The sequence below is a fragment of the Lolium perenne genome, chromosome 5, assembly GCF_019359855.2.
Source record: "Lolium perenne isolate Kyuss_39 chromosome 5, Kyuss_2.0, whole genome shotgun sequence".
Lineage (NCBI taxonomy): Eukaryota > Viridiplantae > Streptophyta > Magnoliopsida > Poales > Poaceae > Lolium > Lolium perenne.
Window position 1 is genome coordinate 210,073,035 of NC_067248.2, and position 16,001 is coordinate 210,089,035.

Sequence of the window (16,001 nt, forward strand, 5' to 3'; positions counted from 1 at the left end):
GAGCGTGTCTCTCTCCCACACAATGAATGCTAGGATCCATTTTATTCAAACAAAACAAAAACAAAAACAAACCGACGCTCCAAGCAAAGCACATAAGATGTGACGGAATAAAAATATAGTTTCAGGGGAGGAACCTGATAATGTTGTCGATGAAGAAGGGGATGCCTTGGGCATCCCCAAGCTTAGACGCTTGAGCCTTCTTGATATATGCAGGGGTGAACCACCGGGGCATCCCCAAGCATAGAGCTTTCACTCTCCTTGATCATGTTGTATCATCTCCCTCTCTTGATCCTTGAAAACTTCCTCCACACCAAACTCAAAACAACTCATTAGAGAGTTAGTGCACAATCAAAATATACATGTTCAGAGGTGACATAATCATTCTTAACACTTCTGGACATTGCACAAAGCTACTGAAAGTCAATGGAATCGAAAAATCCATCAAACATATCAAAACAGGCAATGCGAAATAAAAGGCAGAATCTGTCAAAACAGAACAGTTCGTAAAGACGAATTTTATTGAGGCACCAGACTTGCTCAAATGAAAATTCTCAAATTGAATGAAAGTTGTGTACATATCTGAGGATCACTCACGTAAATTGTCATAATTTTCTGAGTTACCTACAGAGAATTTTGCCCAGATTCGTGACAGCAAAGAAATCTGTTTCTGCGCAGTAATCCAAATCTAGTATGAACCTTACTATCAACGACTTTACTTGGCACAACAAAGCACAAAACTAAGATAAGGAGAGTTGCTACAGTAGTAAACAACTTCTAAGACACAAAATAAAAACAAAGGTACTGTAGTAAAAACATGGGTTGTCTCCCATAAGCGCTTTTCTTTAACGCCTTTCAGCTAGGCGCAGAAAGTGTGTATCAAGTATTATCAAGTGATGAAACATCAACATCATTTTCAGAATTTATCCCATTAGGTATCTTAGATGCTCCCTTATCTATAGTGGTTTTAAGAGCTTTATCAATTTTAGGCCTATAATGGCTTTTTGGTTTAGGCCCCTTAGAGACATACATGAACTTTTGCTCCTTACCCACATAAGCTTTCTCTCTAAATTTTATAGATGAAAATGTTGAACCCAATGTTCCCATAGCCTCTTCAAGTTCACTAATCCTTTGGGTTTGATTATCATGAATAGCACAAGATTCCAAAATGGCAATTTTCTCATTAATTCCACCTAGAGATTTATCAAGTTTATCAGTGCTATCAAGTAATGCTCCCAAAGTAGTATCAATTCTTGGAAGGTTTTGTTCTATGGTTTCCAACTTTCTCATGACATCTTCAAGAGAGGTTTCAATTTTAACTTCATTAACAGGTGGTATTCCAAATAAACTCTCAATAATACAACTAGCTTCTAAGGCAGGAGTACTTAGGAAGTTACCTCCCGCGAGACAATCAAGAACATACCTATTCCAGCTAGAGATACCAACATAAAAATTCCTGAGTAAAATAGTGGTGGAGTGTTTCTTAGTGCACCTATTATGGGCATTACTAATTCTATACCATTCATCTCTTAAACATTCTCCCCCTTGTTGCTTAAACGAACGAACTTCAACTTCAGGATTACTCATTTTAGCAATAGTAAATAAAGCAAACTAGATAAAGTAAATGCAAGTAACTAATTTTTTTTGTGTTTTTGATATAGAGTGCAAACAAGACAGTAAATAAAGTAAAGCTAGCAACTAATTTTTTTGTATTTTGATTTAGTGCAGCAAACAAAGTAGTAAATAAAGTAAAGCAAGACAAAAACAAAGTAAAGAGATTGGGATGTGGAGACTCCCCTTGCAGCGTGTCTTGATCTCCCCGGCAACGGCGCCAGAAATTTAGCTTGACACGCGTACAGCACGCGACCGTTGGGAACCCCAAGTGGAAGGTGTGATGCGTACATCAGTAAGTTTCCCTCAGTTAGAAACCAAGGTTTATCGAACCAGTAGGAGTCAAGAAGCACGTTGAAGGTTGATGGCGGCGAGATGTAGTGCGGCGCAACACCAGGGATTTCGGCGCCAACGTGGAACCTGCACAACACAAACCAAGTACTTTGCCCCAACGAAACAGTGAGGTTGTCAATCTCACCGGCTTGCTGTAACAAAGGATTAGATGTATAGTGTGGATGATGATTGTTTGTAGAGAACAGTAGAACAAGTATTGCAGTAGATTGTATTTCAGATGTAAAGAATTGGACCGGGGTCCACAGTTCACTAGCGGTGTCTCTCCCATAAGATAAATAGCATGTTGGGTGAACAAATTACAGTTGGGCAATTGACAAATAGAGAGGGCATGACCATGCACATACATATTATGATGAGTATAGTGAGATTTAATTGGGCATTACGACAAAGTACATAGACCGCTATCCAGCATGCATCTATGCCTAAAAAGTCCACCTTCAGGTTATCATCCGAACCCCTTCCAGTATTAAGTTGCTAACAACAGACAATTGCATTAAGTATTGCGCGTAATGTAATCAATAACTATATCCTCGGACATAGCATCAATGTTTTATCCCTAGTGGCAACAACACATCCATAACCTTAGGGGTTTCTGTCACTCCCCCAGATTCACGGAGACATGAACCCACTATCGAGCATAAATACTCCCTCTTGGAGTTACAAGCATCAACTTGGCCAGAGCATCTACTAGTAACGGAGAGCATGCAAGATCATAAACAACACATAGATATAAATTGATAATCAACATAACATGGTATTCTCTATTCATCGGATCCCAAAAAACACAACATATAGCATTACAGATAGATGATCTTGATCATGTTCGGCAGCTCACAAGATCTGACAATGAAGCATAATGGGGAGAAGACAACCATCTAGCTACTGCTATGGACCCATAGTCCAGGGGTGAACTACTCACTCATCACTCCGGAGGCGACCATGGCGGTGTAGAGTCCTCCGGGAGATGAATCCCCTCTTCGGCAGGGTGCCGGAGGCGATCTCCTGAATCCCCCGAGATGGGATTGGCGGCGGCGGCGTCTCTGGAAGGTTTTCCGTATCGTGGCTCTCGGTACTGGGGGTTTCGCGACGAAGGCTATTTGTAGGCGGAAGGGCAGGTCAAGGGGCATTGCGAGGGGCCCAGGAGACAGGCCGGCGCGGCCAAGACCTGGGCCGTGCCGCCCTATCGTCTGGCCGCCTCGTGGCCCCACTTCGTTGACTCTTCGGTCTTCTGGAAGCTTCGTGTGAAAATAGGCCCCTGGGCGTTGATTTCGTCCAATTCCGAGAATATTTCCTTACTAGGATTTCTAAAACCAAAAACAGTAAAACAAGAATCGGCTCTTCGGTATCTTGTTAATAGGTTAGTTCCAGAAAATGCATAAATATGACATAAAGTATGCATAAAACATGTAGATATCATCAATAATGTGGCATGGAACATAAGAAATTATCGATACGTCAGAGACGTATCACACACCGCTCAATCAGCATCAGAGAAAGCGCTGAGAAGCAAGGGCGAAGACTGCCGCAATATCAATCCATGAGTTAGTGTACCCTGAAGATACCGAAGGATCCGTTTGACAGCTGTCCAATGCAAATCAGTGGGCGAGTGCAAAAACTGACAGACTTTGTTAACACTGTAAGAAATATCTGGTCGTGTCAAGGTGACATACTGCAATGCTCCAACTATACTGCGGTATTGTGTTGCATCACTGGAGGAAAGTAGAGTACCAGAGGTCTTAGAGAGCCCGCCATAGGAGTAGTGCAAGACTTGGCCATCGTCATATTAGCTTTCGTCAGCAAATCAAGGATATATTTGCGCTGACAAAGAGCAATACCATCAGCAACAGAACTGACCTCAATGCCCAAGAAATAATGGAGCACTCCAAGATCCTTGATCGCAAAGTCTCGACGAAGCTGAGCAAGAAGACGATCAACAGCTGCAGAAGATGAGCTAATAACAATTATGTCATCAACATATATGAGGAAATACATGCTCAGGCCCCCTTTCCGAAATATAAACAGAGACACATCAGCAGCTGAGGCACGGAAACCAAGAGCAAGCAACCGACTGCTGAGACGAGAAAACCACGCTCGGGGTGCCTGTTTTAGACCATAAAGTGACTTCTGCAGTTTGCAAAGATGGCGAGGATAGCGCGAATCAACATAACTAGGAGGCTGAGACATGTAAACATCTTCGGAAAGCGCACCATGTAAGAATGCATTTTGAACATCAAACTATCGCATGCACCAACAATTAGACACAACTAATGTGAGGAGAATCCGAATGGTTGTATGCTTGATCATAGGGCTAAACGTATCATCGTAATCAATACCTTCACGTTGTTTGAAGCCCTTGGCGACCAGGCGGGCCTTGTAGCGATCAATAGAGCCATCGGCGTTGTGTTTAAGTTTGTATACCCATCTGCTGTCAATTACATTCAGACCAGAGCGAGGCGGAACAAGGCGCCAGGTTCCATTCCGGTGCAGAGCTTCCATTTCTGCATCCATTGCATCTCTCCAGGAAGCAAATCGAGTAGCTTCATCATAATTAACAGGCTCAGCAGGAACAGCTTGACAGGTGTATGCAACAGTACCATCAGTACGGACCAATTTCTTCTGAATTCCAGAGCGAGACCTGGTGTGCGGCCGAGGCAGAACAGCCTCAGCGGACGCTGCAGCATCTGTCGAGCGAGCGGCGTGCGACGGAGAGCCATCAGGTGACGAGGACGGGCCAGCAGGCGACGAAGATGGGCCGCCAGGCGACGAGGCCGGCCCAGAAGAACCTGAACGGCCGCAGGAGAGCTTGCTCGCGACGCATGCCCGGGGCTGGCGACATCGGAAGCGGCCTCGGTCTCCGCGTCAGTTGCATGCTCCATGCAACGTGAAGATGACGACGTGGAATCCGTGCGTGTTCCTGCAGAGGGATCAATGGAAATGGCGTGCTCATCGGCCACAAAATCATTAGATCCATTAGTACTTCCACTATGGGCAGGTATGGGTGGATTGTGGGGCTGAGTGGGTGCAAGAAGTTGGACATAGGATGGTGGAATATACTCAAATGTGTCAAGAGAAACATGGTATTTGCGTGCAAATGGAAAACAGATTCATCAAATACGACGTCACGTTAGATGTAGATGCGTCCAGTAGAGACGTCAAGACACTTATAGCCTTTATGATGTGAACTATATCCAACAAAGACACACTCTTTAGAGCGAAAAGCAAGCTTTTTGTTGTTCATGGGTTGGAGATGCGGCCAACAAGCGCAACCAAAAGACTTAAGCGTCGTGTAATCTGGTTTAGATTGAAAAAGGCGTTTCATGGGAGAGGCATTGTCAATAACACGTGTAGGAAGACGATTAATGAGGAAAGTAGCGGTTAAAAAGGCCTCATCCCAAAATCGAACAGGCATACACGAATGAGCAAGAAGTGAAAGTCCTGTTTCAACTATATGTCTATGTTTACGCTCGGCAGCACCATTCTGTTGGTGCGTATATGGACATGACACATGATGTGAAATTCCACTAGTTTGGAGATATTGATGGAGGCGTTGGTATTCCCCACCCCAATCCGACTGAACACAAAGAATTTTGTGATTGAGGAGGCGCTCAACATGTGTTTGGAAGCGAATAAAGACTTGCTCAACTTCAGATTTAGCACGCAAAAGGTAAATCCATGTATACTTGCTAAAGGCATCAATGAAGGAAACATAATATTTAAAACCACCAACTGATTGAGTTGCTGGCCCCCACACATCGGAGTACACAAGTTCTAAAGGAAATTTGGCAACAAAACTAAATGGACCATAAGGAAGTTGGTGACTCTTTGCCTGTTGGCATGCATCACAAACCGACGCATCATGCGACCCACAAACGGGAAGCTTATTCAAACTAAGTATGGATTGAACCACTTGAGAAGATGGATGACCTAAGCGATGATGCCATTGCTTCTTATTGACTGACGCAAGCATGGCGGCCTTGACATGATGAAGGAGTGTGGGCGGTGGAAGGGGGTAGAGTCCGACTCTACATGGTCCGCGAAGCAGGCTTCTCCTCGTTGCTAGGTCCTTGATAACAAAAAAATAGGGATGAAACTCAACAAATACATCATTATCTTTGGTCAAGCGATGGATAGAGATGAGGTTTTTGGTGATGTGTGGTACGTGAAGAACATTACGAAGTGCAAGATGTTTGGAAGTGGAAGTATTAATAGAACTATGACCAATGTGTTCAATGCGCAAACCTGCTCCGTTGCCCACTTGGACGTTGTCGTTGCCGTGGTAGCACTCGCGGAAGGAGAGGCGGTCGAGGTCGCTCGTGATGTGGTCGGTGGCTCCATTGTCCGAATACCAATTCGGATCCACCTGGTACCCAGCTTGGTACCCACCAGCGTTGGTGCCGGCGATGTTGGCCGACGGCTGCTCCTCCTCGCCATGGAAGGAGCAGTCAAAGCGCTTGTGGCACTTCACCACAACATGACCGACCTTGCCACAGAGCTGGCAGATCGGGCGCTGCCCGCCGTTGGAGCCTCCGCCTTCGTTGTCGCGGCGGCCACCATTGCCACCACCATTGCGGCCGCCTTGATAGCCACTGCCTCCTTGGTAGCCACGGCGCCATCCGCCGCGGTTGCGGCCACCTTGGCCGCCTTGATTGCCTCCGCCCTGATTGCCACCGCCTTGGCCTGCATTGCCGCCACCCTGCTGACGGCCAGAACCAGCGAAGTTAGCTGAAGAGTTTGATCCGATCTGGAGATCGGTGGCGGTGTAGGTCTCCTGGCGATGCTCGAAGCCGAGGAGGTAGGAGTACACGTCGTTGAGCGTGAGGTCGGCCTTGACGTTGAGGGCAGCGACAAGGGACTCGTATTTGGCGCCGAGGCCGGAGAGGATGTAGGCGATGACTTCGCTGGCATGGAGAGGCTGGCCGATGGCGGCCAGAGTGTCAGCGAGCGTCTTCTTCAGCTTGAAGTAGTTGGTGCCGGACGTGCCGGCCCTCTTTGGTGTCGCCAGCTGCGCCCTGATCTGGATGAGGCGCGCGCGGGAGCGGGACGCGAACATGTGCTCCAGCTGCTCCCATGCCTGGGCCGCGGAGGTGGCGACCATGACGTGCGGGAGGATGTCCTCCGAAACGGTGGCGAGGATGCCACCCAAGATCGCCTGGTCCTTGGTGTACCAGGTGATGTAGTCAGCATTGGCCACCTGGGAGGTGGCGCGACCCTCCGCAGATTGGATCGTGACCGTGGCCGGCGGCGCCTTCTCGCGCCCGTTGACGATGCCGAGGAGCTGGTGCTGGCGAAGGTATGCCAGGAACTGGGCCTTCCACATCAGGTGGTTTTCATGGGTGAGCCGCACGGTGACTACAGAGGAAATGGAGGGCATGGCGAGGGTGGACGAGGATGACGATATTTGTCAGAGTAGCTCTGATAGCATGTAAACTTTTAGAGAGAGGAAGAGATTGGTTTTAGGCCACGATGGTAGAACCCATCGGCACCTCGTCATATATATATTGGCCACAGCCGTGCTGGGCAAGATTACATGAGATAGATCTCAGATTGGTTACAACAACTCATAGCTATCTACAGCTAACAGCTAACAGACTAACAAACTTATACACCGGTTATGCCAAGCTATATCCTAGCTAACACATACGTTAACATTATGCTTTTCCAAGCATAATAGGCGCCAACTTCTGATAAGCCAACTTCTGATAAACACGGCATTTTTTCGTAGAAGGTCCTTGACACCTTGCCATCCTTAGCCTCCGAGAAACACATATCATTTCCAGCACCACCTCTAGCCATTCTTGCTCCTCTCGCTATGGCTCCTGTCGTGTTGTCAACGGCGAGAGAAGTCACATGAAGGATGTGTGATCTGTGTGGGGTAATAGGAAAAGCGTGTTCGGTGGTGAGGAGAGTTCTTTCAAGTCTGTGACTTCTAGGATTAGGGTCGGTCCGTATGACATACTACGAAGTTAATACAAACATTGTTTACACTAAAATTTTGTACCTCATATAATTTGTTTACCTCTTAACTTAGTATATTATTTTAATTGTTTACCATACCTAGCCACATAAGAGTAAAGATAAATTTCAAGATATGCAGCCTTGGTTGTATAGTACTAGCATTTATGATTAAATACAAACTTATGATAAATTTAAGTCGCATTTGTAGAAAATGTTTACATTTTTTTTGTTTCCCAGTTAGCTTCGTTAACTCCAGCTGAATCCCCTAAACGAGAAAATATATATTACATGCTTCCATTGATTTATTTGTGAAACTTGCTTATATGGGTGAGTGGGTAGATGTGTATGTATTTTTGTATCTTTTAAAGATCTTTCCTCATAGAGGTTTCTAGCTGATCTATAACACGTAAGACCATAGCTGTTGCTCAGCACTTTTTTGAGGTGCCATTCGATTAGAAGAAAGCGAAATATTTACACAAGACCACTAGTTTGCCCCGCCTCCGGGATCGTTGGTGATAGCAAAGGCTAGCTGCGCTATCTCCTGCCGAGGGACTAGGTAGAAAGGTAACATCAAGCAAGGGGCAACACCACATTTGTGAAAATCCTCATGTCCTCTCCCTCCAGATCTCCCAAATGATATTAGTGATGATTCCGTTAGCGCAGTGCTTCTCGTTATTCTGGAAATTTGCAACATTTGACTATCGCTTTTGCATCGGAATCATAGCTCTCTGTGGCATTCACGGGCAACACATGTAGATTGCAATATGCAAGCAGGAGTCCGAGACCTCGCCAAGGATGAGCATTCGTTGTAGAGGTATTGCAGCGTCTTCGTGTGGATGAACCATACTTGCATATCAGATCACGAGGCCATCCACACAAAGCCAGGATGTCAGCCATGTTGATATTTCCATGAGCCACAAGACACATGAAGAACTTGCATTTTTCTGCATGCGTTCTTCAAATTTCTTTGTGTCCAAGGCCGCCCACGAACCAATGTCATCAGGAACAACGACATAAACACAAAGACCATCCTAAACTGAACGTGGGTTCTCATACTGTGTATGGCAGCAACAACACCAAGGACAACAGAATGACTCCCCCGAACTCACCTAAATGCCTAGGACGCCCAATAGATCCCAGTGAAGGCCACCAGCTGGTCAATATTTTGGAAGGCCGAATCCAGTTCGCGTTTTCCATCTTCTTGTTGACCGTTTTGCTTTTTCTGGTCGAAATTCAGAAAAGTTTACATGGCATTCCCTGCCGCAGGCAGCAGAGAAAATTTTACAGCGCAGTATCTCAAGCACGTTGACCAGCTGTTTTCACAGGTTTGGAGAAGTTTCTGTGTCCACCACCAAGAGAAAAGATTACAACGAAACGAAAGCAGCATGGTCAAAGCAGGTACATAGTATCGTGGAAGATTCTATGGTTCTAGAGAGCTTTGCCAATTCAGCGAGGCCAGACCGCCAGACACCGACCTCCCTCCGGTGCAACGGATGGCATGGCTATCGAGAATTCACCCACGTTCCTCGAAAGAACCCAGCCATCGAGATTCGAGACGCAGTTCCACACGCCTCTCCGGTTGCACGACCTTGCTTCCCAAGCCGTCGAACATTCAAACCCATCAAAAGGTCGCACGAGCACGGCTGCAACCACTCTCTGGCGGCTGATTCTCAGTATAAAATGGCGGCAGCGCGCGGGCAGGTCGGCTGCAGCCTCCAAGCGACCAGGAAGCCGCAGAGCTAGCAGCCACCGAGCTACCTGAAAAGCAATTCAAGAACTGATCGTGACAGACATCTCAGTTTCTGCCCGCCGGCGAGGGAGGGGAACCGGTCGATGGCGCGCCAGTCGCTGCTCCCGAGCTTCCTCTACTCGCCGTCCAGGTCAGGCGGCGCCGGCATGCCGGACGGGAGGGGCGCCAGCGGCGTCGTCGCGGGGTCGCCGAGCGAGCCGCCGTTCGGGAAGATCGAGATGTTCTCGCCGGCGTACTACGCGGCCTGCGGCGTCGGTGGCGCCGCCGCGTGCGGGCTCACGCACGCCGCCGTCACGCCGCTGGATGTCATCAAGTGCAACATTCAGGTATGTTACTCGCGTACCCTGCCCTGATGCTCGGCTGCGGGTGAAATTTACATGAACTTTTACGGGTAGAGATGCCTGTTTCAACTTTGCTTCTTGGGTCGAGCACGAGTAATGCTAGACCTACGGGAATTTCTTACGCAAAAGAAGCTACGGGCTGACGTGGACGCACATACGGTGGACCCTCGCGAGAAATCATCTCCTCCAAGGAAACCGTCCAATTCACGAAACGGAAATCCACATCCCTTCTTCTCTCTCATGATATTGGTCGCACAGATCGGAGAAGACTAGCGTCAAGGTTCTTCCCGGCGGCGACGAGGCGAGGAGAGCTCTTCTACGCTGGACCAGCACGAAGATCTCCTGCGAGGCGCCGTCGCAGACAAGGCAACCTCCTCCTCGTCGGCAGCGCCGCGGTGACTATACTTCTCCCTCTCCGGAAGCGGAGCGGGCAGATCTTGGTCGTTGCTCGAAACTTGTCCAGCCGCTTATTGCCTGAACAATTTTGTTGCTTGGAAATTTAGTTTTTCCAGGAATTTGTGCAGAATTGATTTGAGAGTGAGCTTTGTTCTTCGTTTGGTCGATCAATCCTGGAACGACAAAAATAGAGCAGGAGTTCTCTTCAACCTGCACCGAAGAGCGAAGAAACCAGAACTGCTGTAAACAGGACGCCTTCTACTTTTGGGCCCAGCGGATCCTCGCTTTCACGTCAGATAGCACGTCAGCCCGTAGCTTTCTTTCCGTAGAAAATTCCCGTAGGTGTGGCATTACCGGTCGAGCACGCACGGAAGAACTTTTCTGTTGGACCTAAATTATTGGGGGCGTTTCCTTGTCGAACGAAGCTGTCTGCCGCGGAAGTTGGAGCTTTTTTTTAACTTAAAACACTTTCCTTAATAAAATAGCCAGCAAGCCGCCTCATTAAAAACCTTTCAGTCCCCTTAGGTGCTCTAGTAAGGAAAAGAGTGCGTAAAGAACTTGCTAGCTTACAGTTAAATAATTGATACATCATCAGCAAGCGTACTAAGAATGAAATCAAGGGATCATCCAGCCACACAATTGACTCAGGTCCCCCTGAGTATCTAGCTAACTCATGCGCTACTACATTAGCCTCCCTCGGACTATGGGAGAACTGAACCTCCGTAAAGCCCCTACAAAGCATGGTACACTCCTCATAAATAGCTGCAGCAGGTCCCAAAGAATTCCCTCCTTGTTTCATGATATCAGCTACCTCCAAGCAATCAGAGACCACTTCTAACCTGTTGCATCCAATTTGTGCCGCCAATAGGAGACCATCCCGTAATGCTCTAGCCTTCACCGACGATGGATCAGAGATAAAAGGAATACCAGAAGAGCTTGCTGCTAGAAACACTCCTCGGTCATCCCTCAAGATTGCCTGTACCAGAATCTTCACAGTACCCTGCATCAACGTTGAGTTTAACAAAATCCTCCTTTGGTTTAGACCATCTGTGCCTGATACCATCCGCGAAAGTTGGAGCTTGAGTGTGGGCACATCATCCGTGATGTCGTTGGAATGAAGAGAAAATTTTCGGGCAGTGCCGACTCCTTTTCGAAGCAGAGGACCTATCTGTTGGCGTGTAATTGTTAGCAGGTCCAAATTAAAGGTCCTTGCGTACTACCAATTGTTCAAAAATCCTCTAAGATACCGATTTAACGGCTAATTTATCGTGAATCGGGTGGTAACGATAAGATTTTGGCATATCAGCTAATTTATCGGCGCACCGATATATTGGCCGATTTTCAGTCCGATTACCGATATTTCGCTCGGTTTTGAGTCCGATGGGCAATATTTCGGCCGATTTTCGGTGGAATTTCTTTAAAATTCTGTCCAGCAGTCAATTTTTTCGTCTTATAGTATTATAGAATTGTGCATTAGCTAAAATTTTCATTCTTATTAATTCAAATGCAAGGAATCAAAGTTCCAATATTATTTTTACATAGCATGTTATAGAAAATTTAGTGCTGAAAATTAGGATTTACAAAAAATAAGCCGATAAGTGGCTGATCGATAAATCGACTAATCAGCCAATAAGTGATCAATCTCCATTTTATGGCCGACTGATAAGTTAACGATTAATGATTTCTTGAACGTTACGAATTTAGGATTAAAAAGCATGTTCTAAAAAATAAGAAGGATTGAGAAGCATGAACAAAAAAAATACTTACTGGTTTGGTGCAAACAAAGAATTACAAAACCCCTAAAAATCTCTACTACTAGTCATTTGGAAATTGGAACATAGAAAAAACACAGAGAAAATGCATCAATACTACATGAGCGAGTATTAATAAGATCGGATGGTCGAGTGGATGTTCCAATTTTCTGTGGAGTTGAGCCATATGAATGATGCTAGCATCATTTTTTTTTGATGTAAAGGCAATTTATATGAAAATTTCCTAAAAAATTGAATCCTACAAAATACATGGACGAGACGAGCTGACATTTCAAACTGCGCCGCTTGACAAAAAAAATTCATGCAGCAAGCTCGCACCTTTTACTTATTTTCTGCAACGAAACATGGTCGCAGATCGACCCGGCCAAGTACAAGAGCATCTCGTCGGCGTTCGGCATCGTGATGAAGGAGCAGGGGTTCCGCGGCTTCTACCGTGGCTGGGCGCCGACCTTCCTGGGGTACAGCGCCCAGGGCGCGTTCAAGTACGGCCTGTACGAGGTGTTCAAGAAGCAGTACAGCGACATGGCCGGCCCTGAGTACGCCGCCCAGTACAAGACCCTCATCTACCTCGCCGGCTCCGCCTCCGCCGAGGTCATCGCCGACGTCGCGCTCTGCCCGATGGAGGCCGTCAAGGTGAGGGTGCAGACGCAGCCCGGCTACGCCAGGGGGCTGCGCGACGGGTTCCCCAAGATCGTCAGGTCCGAAGGCTATGCAGGGTACGTGCAATGTATCAGATCATCAGCCTTCCTCTGCTACTATATGGTGCTACTTCTGGTTTTAATTGATCCAATTGAGTAAGGCATAACCTGATCTTTTGCTTGTGAATTGCAGGCTGTTTAGAGGAATGGTTCCCCTTTGGGGGCGACAGATTCCATGTAAGTTACTGAATTTTCAGAGATGCTTGAAATCTGCATTGGAGTCTTGGAGAAGTACTACAAGTGAACTTTCCAAACTGAACTTTCCGAATTCTTTTGCAGACACCATGATGAAGTTCGCGACTTACGAGAACATCGTGGAGATGGCGTACAAGCACCTCATCCCCACCCCAAAGGACCAGACCAGCAAGCCGGTTCAGCTCGGCGTGAGCTTCGGGAGCGGCTATGTCGCTGGAGTCTTCTGCGCTGCCATCTCGCACCCAGCGGACAACCTGGTCTCCTTTCTCAACAACGCCAAGGGCGCCACCGTTGCAGATGTAAATACCGCTGCATATCTGAACTCAACTTTGCTGCCCTTTATGAAAACGTGTGTGTACTCACCAGGCTCTCTGTTTCTCTGCTGATTCCCATCAGGCTGTCAAGAACCTTGGCGTATGGGGCCTCTTCACGCGCGGTCTTCCCCTTCGCATCCTCATGATCGGTACACTCACTGGTACTCAGTGGGTGATCTATGATGCATTCAAAGTCATGGCTGGATTGTGAGTACATTCATAGTTTTACATTTGTGGTTTTCTAAGGCCGTCTTTCTCCGGGAGAATTCTGATAACGATGGGTAATTTTGCAGCCCAACAACCGGCGGAGCTCCTGCTGCCGTGCGAAAGGAAGAACTGACAGAAGGGCAAGCCTCTGCTTAATCTTCTGGAACTTCGAGAGAAAATATGCTTCTACCATCCAGATTGCAACGTACAGTAGTAGTATATTGGTGGTTGTAACATTTTTTTGCCTCACAGTTTGTCACCACTAACTGGTTGGCGAAATTTTTCATTAGGTTTGTTATTATGGTTCTTCTCCTGCAAATAACCACCAACAGGTCGAAGTTATAAGTTACTTGGCCAAAAGAGTGGATCATACATTCATACTCAATGGATCGTTCAAAGTTGTACCTACTTGATGTTCTTTTTTGTGGCCATTTGCTCATGAAACGTAGTTGTCATGTACTCCCTGTATTGCCTTTCAATGAAAATAGGACGATCGATATAGCCCTTTTAGACTGAAATTTTGTGCGAAACGAAATGGTATAAGAATGTTTGCATCTATTCTGTTTTGCAACAAGGCTCCCATCCAACGTTGCATTCCTGATATTTTAAAGGAACTAATCAAATGTTGGATCTTAAGCTTTGAACAAGACAAGATATGGATCAAACTGTTAATTTCACGCTTCATTGTGTGAACTTGAATATTTTGATTTGTGATCTGTCCTCTAATAACGAAAATATCTTTTTAACAATGATAAAATGAAATCAATTAGGAAATCTCGCATTAGAAAAGATTTCGACGATGATACTATGTGTTTTCCCCCACGTGATATTCCACCCAACACAAAGTAAAAAAGCAATTGAATATAAAATACACCAAAACTATAAATATCCTATATAATTTATTAAAGACGGGAGTGGTGTTTTGGAACATGGGAGCATATGCTCCCTCTATTTTCAAACTCATCTTACACACATTTTGAATTTCAAAAAAATTGAAACGAAAAATTCGCACGTACATCTTCACGTGCTACACGTTTACAAAGTTGTTTCATAAAAAATGAACTTGTCATGTGACGTGTGTAAAAATAACAAAACTCAGTGCTAAAAAAATGCTTTTTACAAGATAATTTTTCTCTTTTTTACATAGACCACAAAAATATTAATTTTTCATGAAACTTGGTGAATGAACATATATTATGGAGATGTACATGTAGAATTTTTTATCAAAATTTTTCGACAACTCGAAATATAACTTTTAGGTATAGGGAGCATACGCACCCGGGAGTCGAATTGAATTTCCGATTAAAGACATATTATTTAGAGAGGTTTATATGCATAGCAAAAAAAATCGTGGTAGAAATGGAATTTGGTAATCCCAAAGACTTTAATTTCCATTTTATGTTTTTAATTAATATTTTTTCAATAAATTTTATGGATTATATATATTACTATTTATTTTCTTTAATATGTTGTTGTTTAAATTTCTTTCTCTTTGTCTTCTATTGCAAATTTAAATATTAAAATACTGTCTCTTAGCTGAGTTATAGAATATGAACGTCAATATCTAATTTTAGTATCTACCCCACCTTGAGTTTATCGAGTTTCATAATAAGAAAGAATAATTTTTCCTTCTTCAGTTTATCCTAATTTCCCTGATTTTGCCAACTTTTTGTGTTGGCTCGTCTGTGTTGTGTGCAAAATCCCTACCACATAAACATTATCTTTTTATAAATGAGACAAAGATCAAAGTTATAAGGTTTGAATGCTTAAGCGGCAAATAATTTTTGTGATTGTAATTAGGGAAACAAACTTAGACTTGACATCGGTCAGGAGAGCAAAGTATTTGTTGGCTTTTGTTTTTCAAAATATCATCTAAATAAGTTGGCTTGTTGTAACCCTTTCTCAACATATGCGTCAAACCTATTGTTACGTGAGTAGGCATCTCATCGAGACATTTATTAAAAGGGAGACGGCGTTCATATCTAGCAAAATATCCTGGAAACTTCTTCAAATGTGGGCTCTAATTCTATGCATGTGTGTGTCCATATTTTATTCGAGCATAAATTCCATTTTTACCCTCCAATTATGCATTTGTGACATTAATTACTCCATCAAGTAAAAATTCATGTATATTACCTATTTTAAAAGCTTTGGACCTTTATTTTATGATGTGTGTCTACTGGGCAAAGTGTTAGGTGAAAATCGAGGTCCAAAATTACCAAGACAATAATGAGGAATGGAACATATGGATTATACAAGTTTGGACATAATCGTCCGTGATGCCCTCCAATATTTACATATTTTGTCTCTCCACATCGACGTATCAGGCCTATCCTATCTAACAATAACAAGCAAAATGCTAGATTAGGGCTAAATCATGTTTAAAGTCTCCATGCATTGGATGTTTTGGT

General features: G+C 45.0%; 1 protein-coding gene across 1 annotated transcript; it reads left to right on the forward strand.

Moving 5' to 3' along the window:
• Nucleotides 1–9,466: 9,466 nt before the first annotated feature.
• Nucleotides 9,467–14,108, forward strand: LOC127301814 (mitochondrial phosphate carrier protein 2, mitochondrial). The gene is made up of 6 exons (XM_051332090.2): nucleotides 9,467–9,993; nucleotides 12,531–12,892; nucleotides 13,008–13,051; nucleotides 13,154–13,368; nucleotides 13,466–13,590; nucleotides 13,677–14,108. The coding sequence occupies exons 1-6, from the start codon at nucleotides 9,751–9,753 to the stop codon at nucleotides 13,744–13,746; spliced, it is 1,059 nt and encodes a 352-aa protein (XP_051188050.1). The 5' UTR covers nucleotides 9,467–9,750; the 3' UTR covers nucleotides 13,747–14,108.
• The last annotated feature ends 1,893 nt before the right edge of the window (nucleotides 14,109–16,001 follow it).